Source organism: Struthio camelus, chromosome 5 (assembly GCF_040807025.1).
Source record: "Struthio camelus isolate bStrCam1 chromosome 5, bStrCam1.hap1, whole genome shotgun sequence".
NCBI lineage: Eukaryota > Metazoa > Chordata > Aves > Struthioniformes > Struthionidae > Struthio > Struthio camelus.
Genome location: NC_090946.1, coordinates 27,660,894 through 27,673,731, shown reverse-complemented (window position 1 = coordinate 27,673,731; position 12,838 = coordinate 27,660,894). Strand labels below are relative to the sequence as shown.

The 12,838-nt window shown below is 34.6% G+C and overlaps 1 protein-coding gene across 2 annotated transcripts in view; it reads left to right on the top strand.

The window, feature by feature from the left end:
• ELP4 (elongator acetyltransferase complex subunit 4) overlaps window positions 1–12,838 on the top strand; it is a 164,050-nt gene that overhangs the window by 16,146 nt on the left and 135,066 nt on the right. For both annotated transcript variants that reach the window (XM_068945275.1, XM_068945276.1), the window contains exon 3: window positions 3,484–3,605. In XM_068945275.1, coding sequence (XP_068801376.1) covers window positions 3,484–3,605 — 122 coding nt within the window. The remainder of the gene's footprint in view (window positions 1–3,483; window positions 3,606–12,838) is intronic.

Here is a 12,838-nt window from a genome sequence, read left to right as displayed (position 1 = left end):
AACTGTAAACTACCTGGACAAAATGTGATACTGAGTTTTACTCCATTAAATGTGAGTTAAATCCTGACCCCGTTCAAATCAATGCAACTCAGTGTTTCTGTGCCCCAAATTATGAAGAGAGGTGGACTTTACCGTGTAAAGAAAAATTAATAAATGAAGATTTTTGATTCACCAAGGATGCAGTAAATGCTGTGGCTTAGGATCCTTCCAGAATGCGTGACTAGTGTTCCTTTCCTCCTTTTGCTCAAAGGTAAGGAGGTCTAACTGTATCACCTCCCCTGACATCTGCTGCAGTGATGTGATTACATGGGAGGCTTGGTGACTTCTTTCAGGTAGCTCAGACAATATTTTTTTCTTTAATAAGTAGCTATCATGCTGTCACTTTCGTTTCTAGGGAGCTTTGCTGCTTAGATTGCGAGCTTCATAGGTAGAGGTTAGCACATGGAAGTCAATATACTGTAAATATTATCAGTTATATTGCAATAAGCAACACAAGTATAAATAACTGTAAAGAGAGCCAACGTGGGGTGGTGGTGGGGGAAGTATGCATGTTCCTAGACTCTGGCTGCCAGGAAGAAGTGCTCTAAATATGTTGTTTTTTCCCCTTGTTGAAACAGTTTAAGATCTAACCTGGCTTCAAATAATCTATTTAACAAGTATGACTGTAATAGTTCTTCAAAAATTTAGTCAGTGACAGTGCTAATTTTTGCTTCTGCAACTGTAGTGCTTCAGTTTTGTCTCAACTGAGTCTTTGCTCTCCATCCTAGTCTCATACCTGGTTCTACATCCACAATCCCAACACAGTGTACGGAGCTGGGTTACTAGGAAAACATAGGTCTTCAGTAATACTATTAAAGGCTTTGTGTGCATACTAGAGTAAATTATATAAAATATTTAATTAAAGCTATGAAAATCTCAAGGAAATTCTATAATACTTTTGAAAATCAATCCTGCTGAAATTTTAACAGAGAACCCAGCTCTGTCAACAGCAAACATTTGCCTCTACTGTGCTTTTCACCCTACTGATAATCTGCTCATATTCTTCACTAGGTTGTTATTTAAAAAAAAAAAAAAAACATAGTTATTGCAAATACATTAGAAAGCTAATGTGGCCTGCTAAGGAGGCTAACAGTAACAAAGGTATGTTATATAGTCTGAGTTCTTAAACTTTCTGACTCTACAATAAGCAGGATTCATCAAAGGCTAATACTAGTGTTGTAGTAATTGTGTTACTTTGGCCTTATTTGGGTATCCAGTTCCATGTTACCTCGTGTCTTAGCTACTGTCTTGCAGTTCATTTATTCTCTATCTCAAAAGCTATCTCAATCTCAAAATGTTGCTTCAGAGTCACTTTTAGTAGATTTATTTTTCAAGTGTTTATATTGCAGTTGTGTCTCCTTTAAAAACTGCACTTTTTTCTTATTGAGTTTAATGAAAGGGAAAGTTTTAATAAATCTTTCTCCTTAACAATAGCAAAGTAGGTAATCTTGAAGCTGTATCTTTAGGGATCATTCTGGAGAAGTAAGGAAGGAAGAAAATAATTTTTCCAAGTTATAAGTGTATAGCTTTAAAAAAATGTATATTAAAACAATTATCCCAGATACCAAATGCAAAAGTTTTTTCATTTAAAAAAAAAATAAATAAAAGTCAGGAAAAATTCTGTATTGTCCCATGGAAGATGGGGAATATCTTTGGGAAAACTTTAGGAGAATCCCAGTGGATTTGAAAACTTAAATTTTGAATTTTTCTCCTGTTAATTAGGCATTTAAAGTATGTGTATATGCTATGTGGAATGTAGCAGTGCACGAGTGTTTTTCTGTCATTTGCTTCCTAGTTTCTCCGCTGCCATTATGTTCTTTCTCCTTTTCTGGTATGCATCTCTGTTCTTCCTTTTCCCCCACCCTGCTTCACTGGTTCTTTCTGATTCCTAAGCTCTAGAACTTAATATTTTACATCTCAATTAATATTGTACATATCAAGGTGATAGTCTCTTTTGTTTTACTCCTTTAAACATTCCTTTATATACTGTACTACTATATGCTATACTACTAAAGGAGTATAAAAATACTCCTTCAATTTTTTTTTGCAGTTTAGATTTCAATGACAACTTTCTTCTTTCTTGCCTTTTTTCTTGGTTTAATGTTTATTTGTTTCTTTAATATATATTCATATGTGATTCATAATAGAGAGGAATTGTTTCCAAGTTATGCAAAGAATATCTTGAGAGTCCTGTTGGTCCTGCGTACAGAAAATATCATCCTGTATTGCTCTGCTACAGTGTCCCTGTATATTATCTTCCAGCAGCCACATTAGCAGATGGAGAAATAAAACTTGACGTTGTTGCATTTATTTTTCTCATAAAGTATGTCAGATGTCACTTCCAAATAAATGACAGAAATATGTTGTTCTAAAGGACATGGTCTAAAATTTTACTGGACGGTTGATCTAATTGTTGTATTGTGAGGAATGTTTTATGCTAGCATTAACATTCCTGTTTTTGCATTTCCTATAAATAAAGGAAATCAGAGATGTTTCAGAAGTTGTCATTTACTCGTTTGCTTCGCCTGCAATTTGGAGTTACAACGAAGTTTAGTTGTATGAAGCTCATTGAGACTTCCTATATCTAATAATTTCTAATACTTAACTTGCAGCAAAGAAAAACTCAAAGAAATGCGAGCCTTCTCAAGTCAGTGGGAGTTTGTATGTTGATTTCAGGAGATCAGTATTCATAATATCTGTTAACACATATTATCCTACCTCTTAAAATATTTAAGTTCACATGTCTTTTGAATGCACTCATGTTTTTGCTCTGGGATAGCTTTCAAAAATGACATTCCAAATGAATTGTCTATCAGTTGAAATTTTCCTTTTAAAAACTTTATACAGATTGGCAGGTTTGTCTAATTTTTTTTTTTTTTCAGTATTTTGGTGTTTGTGTTGCCTGTGTTGTACTACTTACAGTTTTCGAAATAAATACTGGTATAAAAATATTTCTATAAGAAACACTACCATTATGGCTTTCTGATGCCTAAATTTTACATAATTAAAATTTTAAAAGCATCAATTAATAGATATTTTAAGTCAATTAATATTTTAAGCATTAAAAATATAAATTTTTAACACAATTCTCCCAAACAAACAAAACCCCCTTCCCATTAAACCATGATTTTGGTAAACTTAGTTGATACTGCTGGTAAACCTTGTTATGAGGGTGATGTTATTGCTGCCTTAGGTCTATATCCCATCTGTATCTTAGAATCAAACATGACTGAGAACTATTTCTCTCTCTTGGAAAATTAGGAATGCGTATTATTGAGCATTACACTTAAACCTCTGGATCCATATTGTTTAACTGTTATCTCTATTCTATATTACATAGTCTATGAGGAGGTACACGGAAGAGGGCTTTTATAGTGTTGTGGAAATTCAGGTCGGTGTTTTATCTAATCAAAAAAAAAAATCCAACCATTCTTGTTTCCACAGAGGAAGATAAATATGGTGTTTACTCCAATTTGTTGTTCAAGTATTTTCTCGCAGAGGGAGTTGTCTGTGGACATGACTTGTTTGTTGCTTCTGCTAAAGAGCTTCCTACCAACATCTTAAAGGTAAAAAAAGACTAATATCTTTTGACAAATAAAGCTATAATCTCTTGATGAATTCAAATACATTTTAAGATGCATGTGTTGTATAGTAGCAAATGGATTATCTTGGTGATTCACAAGAATACACTGGCAAGTGCAGGAGTGTTTACGTTAGCCAAAATTTGGGAATTACGTTTAGCTCGCTCTATAGACAAGGGAGTAAGATCCTCCTAAGGGTCATCAGAGTAGGAGCCTACTTATCTTTCATTTTGATTATAAAAGGAACCCAGACAGACCAGATAGCTAAATGGGATGGTTTGAATAAACCCAGCTCTTTACAGTTTCCTCATACTTACAGTAAAGAGTAGTTAACCTGCTTTTAAGCTGCTTGTGGGGGGAAATAGTTTACAGTTTATGTATGTATGTATTGTAGTTAGCTATAGGAAGGAAGGATGAAATTTGACATCTTTAAGTACAACTTCCTTTACATGTACTTTTCATTCGGACTGTCATCTCTCTGCTGGGAAACTTGGTAGCTTTGGATTAGGTCACATAAAAAGGCTCCTTTCAGACTTCAGCAAGCTTTTGATCAGTTTCCATTATAAGGAAATAATTTTAAGGGAGAAAAGCCTGATCAACACTGCAAAAAAATGCTAAAGTGCGAGGATAATCTTACCAAACTTCATTAAATATTTTATGTCTTTCTAAGGCTGCTTTTTTCTGATATCAAAAGTAACATATAATTTACTGATTACTTCTGCATCAAGTGAAGTCTGGCTGTTTCCTTAAGAGTATTCAGAGACTCTGTGTTTCTGGACAAAATGATTGCTTTCTTTTTTCCTACCTAGCGATGTTGGATTCTGTGCCTTATCTAGTTAGTATTATCATAAGTATTTAGGAAAAATTGTTTTTTTAATGGAAAGATATAATTGTGGTTATGACAAATCTAATAGTTTCTACAATTATCTTGAACCTAAAGATGGTTCGTTTACAGATGGAATTTTTCTTATTTGTTTCATTTTAGAATATAGCCTAAATAAAAAGGTTAGAATTTGATTTGGAAGTATGAATTGCACAAGAACATCCTATATATATATTTTTAAGAAGATTAGTTTTAAAATAGGTGGGAATCAAGTCATTGACTGTCTGACCATACAATACCAGATCATTGCAGTTATTTTTCTCATCAACGTTAAATTATCCAGAGTAATATTTTTATTGTATTATATTTAAGTATCTTAAAATGGACTGGCTAACGTGTTGTATTCTTCTTTCATTCATCTTTTAACTCAATGGCTCGTAGTATGGCATAGTTTCTAGCTCCTGTTCGTTATGCTTTTACAAATTAATTTACAAATTATTACATACCTCCATCCTTTTCTCTACCAGTTTGAGTTCATACTCTGACTGGTCAGTTAGTCTCATGTGACAAATTGAGCTTCGTCATCTATTTTAGAATAAGTTTTCCTTCTTATTTTCAGGGGTGGGCACTAGGTAATCATACTGCGTTCCACTGCTGTAACTCCATAGTGGTGTTACTATAAAAGATTATAAAAGGATATTATTACCAAGGAAGGCTGAGATAATAAAATTTTGTCTTGTTTTCTTCCTCAGTTTGTGTGTTTACATATCCAACAGTGCTCTTGTCCATACTTTTCCAGTCTTGCCTCGACTATTCACCTCTTCCTTTGCTTAGCAGGAAAGGAATTTCTCTGATTTGTATTACTATCTTGAAATTGTTTCAGAGAGGTTCCCCTCTAATACATTTAGCATCAATATAGAAAATTACGTGCTTTCACACTTGGCAAGCTTGGGCACCTTTAGAAAAGCCGATATGCGTTATCTAAAAGAACACTATTGCCTCATCCAGAAGTTGACCTAAGACTGGCTTTGGACACAGTTAGCTCTCCAAAGCACAGTAGAAGAATTTTCCCTAAGACTGCCCTACTTGACTTCTACAGGGGAGCACGTTCAAGCGCTTCATCAAGAAATCCCCTCTTGTGATAAAAATGAGCTGTTCAGGATTTAGACACCTCCGCTAAGTCAGTTTTTTAAGGCAACGCATCTGACCTTTGAATAGCATTGTGTTTTATTTAGTGCAAATGCTAATTAATTTATTGTCAATATTTGACTAGACTGTATTCTTTACTAGAAAGGCAACGTGATTTGTTACATATCAACCTTGAATTGCGTATTTCTTTCTATATATATGCATACTTTTTTTTTTTTTAACAAAATTCAGGCATGGATTCAATATATTCTGTAACTAGTATTGTAATTAACTTATTTTAACTAAAGGTAGTTTTAAATTGCGTCCTTGTGTCCTTATTGTGTGGTCAGTCTATTTATGCATTCAGTTCTCTGCTGAGATGCCATATTTGCCCTATTTTAATTTTACGACGTGATTCGAAGTTTCTTGAACTTGTAACCAAGACAAATATTGCTGGTAGTAGGAAGGGGAAAAGACAATCTTATAGACCATAATTATCTTGAAATTGTGTATAACTAAAAGACAAGTAGAGGATAAAAAGCCCAGATCAGCTGCCTAAGATATATTATATTTCCACCCACCAATTTATCCATCATCCTTTGAAAACATATTCATGCCTTTTGTAGTCAAAGCTCCTTCAGGAAGTTGGCATTAAGACGTAATACTGAAAAATTATACACCTCTGGTAAATCCTACAGAACTATATACATGCTGCTTTTTTAGAATTATTTTAAACATTTCAGAGCATTTCTGTTCAATCTATGTTCTTCAACAAAAGGCAACTTTTTGCTGTAAATTCTGAGAACAGTTTGTAATATAAGAAGTACTATGATATATTTCTGTAACAGATAATTAAAAAAAATTGCATTGGAAAATGAAAAACTAATCAATAATAATATTTCCTTCAGTCATTTTATACCTTAACATTTCATTTTCAGTAGCAAACCTTATACTTAGACTTAAAATTGCAAGGAATGATTATGTCCTCATGCAGAAAAAGCAAAAGGAATCTAATAAAATAGGTTTGTTTCTTGTGTCTGTTTTCTTAATGGGGCTATATTCAGGGGTTATATTTTTTAAATAATTCAGCACTTTAATGCCAACTATTTTGAAGTTGCATATAATGTTTATGTTTAGAATGCAACATATGTATTTGAGTATGTGGATATGTTTATTACCAGGGAAATCAAACTTCAAAACTATATTCTGCAAAATGAGGTGGAAACATTAGTGACTGAAGTCAAGCTGGGAGAAGCAGCTGCATATCTTCTTTCTGCAGGCACTGTTATACTGCACTAGTATAAACTCTAAGTAATTGGAGAGCTGTAGTTCCTTGTTTTTCCCTTAGAAAACATTCCCTAGATATTTGTATGTATTTTTCTAAATCACAGAATCACAGAATGGCTGAGGTTGGAAGGGACCTCTGGAGATCATCTAGTCCAACCCCCCTGCTCAAGCAGGGTCCTCTCAAGCAGGGTCCTCTGGAGCACATTGCACAGGATCACATCCAAAATGTTATTGAAGTTACCAATGGATTCATGTGAGCGGAGTGCAAAATCATTAGCGTATACTTTTGTAGTAGTCTGATTCTGAGTGTAGAAAATGTCTACCTTTAACTAGTGAAATGGTCTTGAGCTTTCTTGAAGTGTTTCAAATTGCTATCCATAAAATATTATATAAATCGATAGCAGAATACTAAATTATAAGAAAGTGCATATGAAAATAGCAGAAATCTATCATTTGAGCTATAAGGTTAGACTGGATGAAGCATAAATGCCAGTATTTTTTCAGGCTTCTTAAAACTTTTGCCCAATTTGAGTTATTTAGAATCTACTGAACTTCTAGAGTGATGCATGCTTTCTAAAAATATGGACTCCTGAAGGTATGTCAGGTAGTAGTCAAAGGTTCATGTGCATGTACATGTGCACACGTACATACACACACACATACAATCTTGACCTGAGTTTGCCATGGAAAGAATGAACCGTGTACTGAGAGACTGGATAGGATGCTTTAAGGCATTTTTCCAATATCAAATTCTGCTAGTTACAAAATTTAAAGGGTACCTGGGGTTAGCTTTCCTCACCCCTTCTGAAAATAATCAGAAAACAACGTGAGGATGCTTCAGAGAAGTTACTTGCCCAGCCTATATAAGAGATAAGTTAGATATAAAATAAGAGTAAATGAATCACCACTATAAGATGTTATTAGTACACAGCACAACAGAAGTCATCTAAATTCCCAGGGTAATATACAGCTGTTGCAGCTCACTTCACATAAGCCGTTTCACATAAGCTATCTCCCTCTCCTTTTCCAGGCATTTGAATATTGCCTGGACACCACTGTAACCAGTGAAATTGGAACAGGTTTGCATCCAATCTAAGTTAGGCGGAGTGCCAAACTGGTTTCTGGAAGCCATACAAATACAGAAAATACCGCAGCTTACTCACTTTTCTTTTTGGTACCAAGGTATGTTTCCACTTATGGCTCCAGGCAAGTTTAAGATATTCCCCCTGCCCTCTTCCCCCCAGAAAAGAAAAGAAAAGGTAGTAAAGATGTAAAAATCAGCCAATTGTTGAGATTTGTTATTTGTGTTGGGTACGCTTCTACATTTCTTGCTTTTCCTACATCAGATTTGGTACTAAATTTCTAAAACTGCCTATATGAGTATCTTTGCCATTTTTCCTTTAAAGCTGAGTAATTATTTTATCTGGGCCTAGGGGAAACAGAGTCTCACAAGCTGTAATGAACAAAAATCAGATTACATTTACTGTTATCACATCTTGATACGAGTGTTCTCTGTTAAGTTGATGTTACCTTGGAGGCTGCATAGAGTTTGTCTCTGGAGGAAGATTTACTGGTCATTATACACACAGGCAGACAGAAACCAACATCCCATGTAGTCAGACACACTTTCCCTGTGGGACCCATGGCCTACGTTATGTCTTGGACCATTCTGTTGGAAACTCAGAAGCAGGAGGTGGAAGTGCAGGAGGTCCAGAACTGCTTTCCAGAGCTGCATCTATTCATCTCCCATGGAAAAGGTGAAGAACACTTTGTGCACTTACTACATTGCTACGGTATTAGCAGTAGATTTTTTTAGGAACAAGAATTTCTCCTTTTATGTTGGAACTTGGTTAGAGGATACTTCTGGACTTTCTCAAGATTGCCTTTTTGAAGCCTCTCACAAGAAGAGAGGGCAAAAAGCACTTCCTTCAAGAATATTAATGTGAAAAACTTAATTTTACATAGTCTATGAGCCTACCACTTTCCCTATCTCTGCTAAAGAGGATAGCTTCCTTGAAAGGAAATGCATTCCCCAGCGTTCTACCCCCATTCGTGTCCTACGTCTCCCTTTGAGGATTGCTATATATGTTTACCTCATACATCTAGCACCATGGTACTTGTTTGGAAAAGATTTTTTAAATTCCATCTCAGACAAGGTGGTTACGCTGGGCTAACCTGAAGAACAGAAAGTGCACATTGACTTTTTTCCCTGAGAAGATGAATGTAAAAAGAAGCTTGCAAAATGTACTTTTGTTATAGCTAGGGTAATTTGGGGGGGGGGGGGGGGTTGTGTTTCATTGTTGTATTAAGTATGTGGACAACCTCTTGAAAGAGAAGCTTTTTATTATGAGCTTTTTTGGTTTTTTGTATTATGATTTTTTTTTTATTACAGCAAAGTACATTGTACCATTGTGCTGGTGGTTTCTCCTCATGGGTATGACTCTAAAACATTGTTTTGTCAAAAGAACAGCAGCAAACTTGGAATAAATGATTGGAATGGTGACTAGGGCTTTCCAAACTTGTACTTCGTAAGAGTGCTATTCTAACTCCTTCCCCTTCTCTTCACGATCTGCTGTTGTGAAAGAAGTGATCTGTAAAGTTAAGGGGTGTTTATATGGTTGTTATCTGATATTTTTAGTGGTACATAAAGAAGGTAAAAGCATAACAAACTGAAAGGCAAAAATATATATGCAAGCAGGGCAGTATTCCTTTTTTTCTGATTGTATTTGCAAAATACCTGAGTCTATTACAGTGAGCCAGTTGCTCCTGCATGGTGCTGCAGTTGCATGCTGTTAAATGTTACCACTTAAATCCATACAGGTGCAACACTAGTGAACTTTTCTCCCATCTTTCTATCTCTCTCTCTGAAGTAAAGATAACCTTTTAGCACAAAGATTAGGGTTGAAGAAGTACTAAAGTTTTCATCATGTGTTTCCTTCAAATACAGCTTTCCAACTTCGGAGAGGCTGACCCCCGCAGCTATCTCAGAGTTTGAGAATGTCAAAATTTAATTTCTTTATCATAGCTCTTAACACCTCTGTTTCATTTTCTTGTTTGCGTGTTGAGTAGGTGGAATATCTATTTTGATATATTAAGGTAATTAATATATGTACATTTTAATGGTAATAATTTTCTGTGTTGCAAGACTTGGCAAAATTGTGTCATGAGCTTGACACAGAAGTTGTATGGGTGCAAAGGAATATATTTGCCAGAAGAAATACTTCTGCTTAAAAAAGAGTGAAACCATTTTAAACGGTACCCTTGCTGCAAGCTCTCTGAAGTGTAAAGCTTAGTCTTTGTCAAACATTCAGACTAATTTAATAGAAAGATTTTCCAGAACTAATGGAAAATTGTCTAGCTTAAATATCAGATTTCCTGTCTACTGACCCCTGGCTGTTTATTTATAAGAACTTTTTCTTTCATGGCCTTAGTTACAGCATGTTAAGTGTTTGTTTTTAAACAGAGATCTTACATAGCCTATTAAATGTATAATAAAAATGGAAGTAGTCATTTAGTTTAAAAAAAAGAAAAAAAAAGGTTTGGCCTCTCTGTTCAGAAACAACCATTTTATAAGTCTGCTTTGTAACTTTGCAGAATTGGTATGTTCAGTTAGTGACTTATGCTTGCAATGCTCGTCTCTAAATGTGTTCCTGAATAATCGTTTTTGTTTTTATTTAAAATTGTTTAGGTTAGTGCATTATACGCTGCGCAGAGTTTACAGAATTTTGGACAAGGGCACTCTCTCAGCATTTTTATCTAGGTTCTTCATGTTACTTATTTCAGTGTATCATTCTCCTTTTTACTGTATTTTATTTTTTACTTAGCTAAAAATTCATGAGCCGATTCAGAAAATGATGAAATAAGAAAAGACATCATCTAATCTTCTCCTATGCGTTCTTATTTTTCAGTGTTATTAAAAAGAGTCGTGGTGGGAGGAAATTGTAACAAATAGTAGTATGACTTGACCACATGGTTTACTTGTATGTATGCCAAGTACAAAATATATTTTCCCTTTCAAAAAGATGTAGTTACTTAGAGTAATTCAATTAACCTTTCTTCATTTTATAATACAGGAATTCTGCTTCCCTTTCTCTCCTTGCCGCAGTTCTCATTTATCTTGGCTTGACATCTATTCGATGCTTTGAATGTCAAAGAAAAATTTGAGTAGATCTAAAAATCTTACCTGGAGATGGAAAGAAATTGTTGTAGGGCCACTGAAAGAAAAAAAAAAAATTGTGTATCCAGTCATTTGTGTTTTTCAGCAATAGACCTTGTCTTCACAATTGTTTACAATCAAAATAGAATTGTCCGCCCTTTGGGGGGAAGGAGCCTTTAAACTGATATTTATATAATACATTATTGAAAAGAAAATATTTATCCTTCCTGACTTACCATCTGGTGTCCTTTAAATACTAAAAAAAATTAACATAATGAAGAAAGGACATAAATTTGTGTGAGTTTCAACTATTTAAACATTATTGCAATTAGAGGGAATTGTATTCCCATTAATATTTTCCTTATTTTCCATGCTTCTTTAGTCATCCCTGTGAAAATACTACTTGCGAAATAGTTACATAAAGCCATCTGAACAAAGTATTTATTGATGCATAAGTAGATAGTGTTTAAAATTCTTAAATACTATTAATTATACAGTTATCAAAACCCATAAGGATCAAAGGATTTCATATAAGAGGGATTTCATGTATAGCTTGGATTATGTTGCTAAATAATAGCACAGTAGTACTTCCTTAGCATTGTAAAATAGCTTAGAGTGGAGTATGATGCCTATAGCTGGTGTAATGCATTGGTAATTAAGAGGGTGTGAGGTTAAGCTTCATTAACTGCTGAGGGATTGTATCCTGGGTTTTATTATCCCCTAGAGAAACTAAGAAGTGAGAGAGGTCAAACTGTTAGAATCTGATTTTGCTTAGCACATCTGCCGAAACAAGGCAAGCAAAGTAATGTGGCAGCAAATACGTAAAGACCTGGGTTGTTGGCAGATACGGGTTCTATGTTTTTTCATTACAAGGGTACAAGATTTATTAATAATATCAATTCATGCCATTTCATGGATATGATAAAACCTTCGGAAGTTTGGACTCTGGAACACGAAATGATTTTAATTGTGCTGGGAATTTAGTATTAGTGCTTTAGAAAACTGGGTCTTTTTCCCAAACTTTTTTTGTTTTTTAAACAAAGCAACAAACTTCCTGCTCTCTTTTTCTCCTTACTACTACATCTCACTCTACATACAGATAGGCGCTGCAAAAAAACTGCACTTATAACTTCAGCACTTGTCTACCTTTTTGTATTTTCATGCTGCGTAGCAAAGACTTGTATTTTACTTGACCCCCAAAAGTGCTATATATTTTCTTTAACTAATGCACTGCTGTGTGCTCTATTTTTCTACATACCTTATGAGAGGTTTGTCTTTTTTTAGCCTAGGAGAATGTAACGATTTTCAGAAGCTGACACACTGATGCCACAAAATTGTCAGTCCCAAAGCTTCTCAAAGCTGTGTCATGTGGTAGCTGAGATATTTTTAAGCAGAAATAAGTTAAATAGAGATATTTGGGGCTCTCCTTTTCTTTTAATAACAGACACTCTCATTTCCAAATTCTGAATGACATTTTTGAAGCAACTTTTGGGCATTTTAATAATCTTGTATTCTTCTCAAATTCTGATTTTGATCCTAATGTATTTATTTAATCCTAAATAGGCTCACAATCCTGAATCACTTTTTTAATAAGTACTGATGAGAACGTTGCTATTTCTGGAAGAATTGTAAGTGCCTTTTATATATGATAGAGCAGTAGAGTTTGCAAACAGTGACTTAATAATGCTGCTGGAAACTGATGTTTTTGTTGCTTAATTTGTAATGACTTTGGGAGAACAGATGTTGTGGTAGAGCCCTGCTCTTGAGTTGTGCATCCACACAGATATTTTGAGGAAAAGCCCAGGCTCAGCTGTCATGAAATAC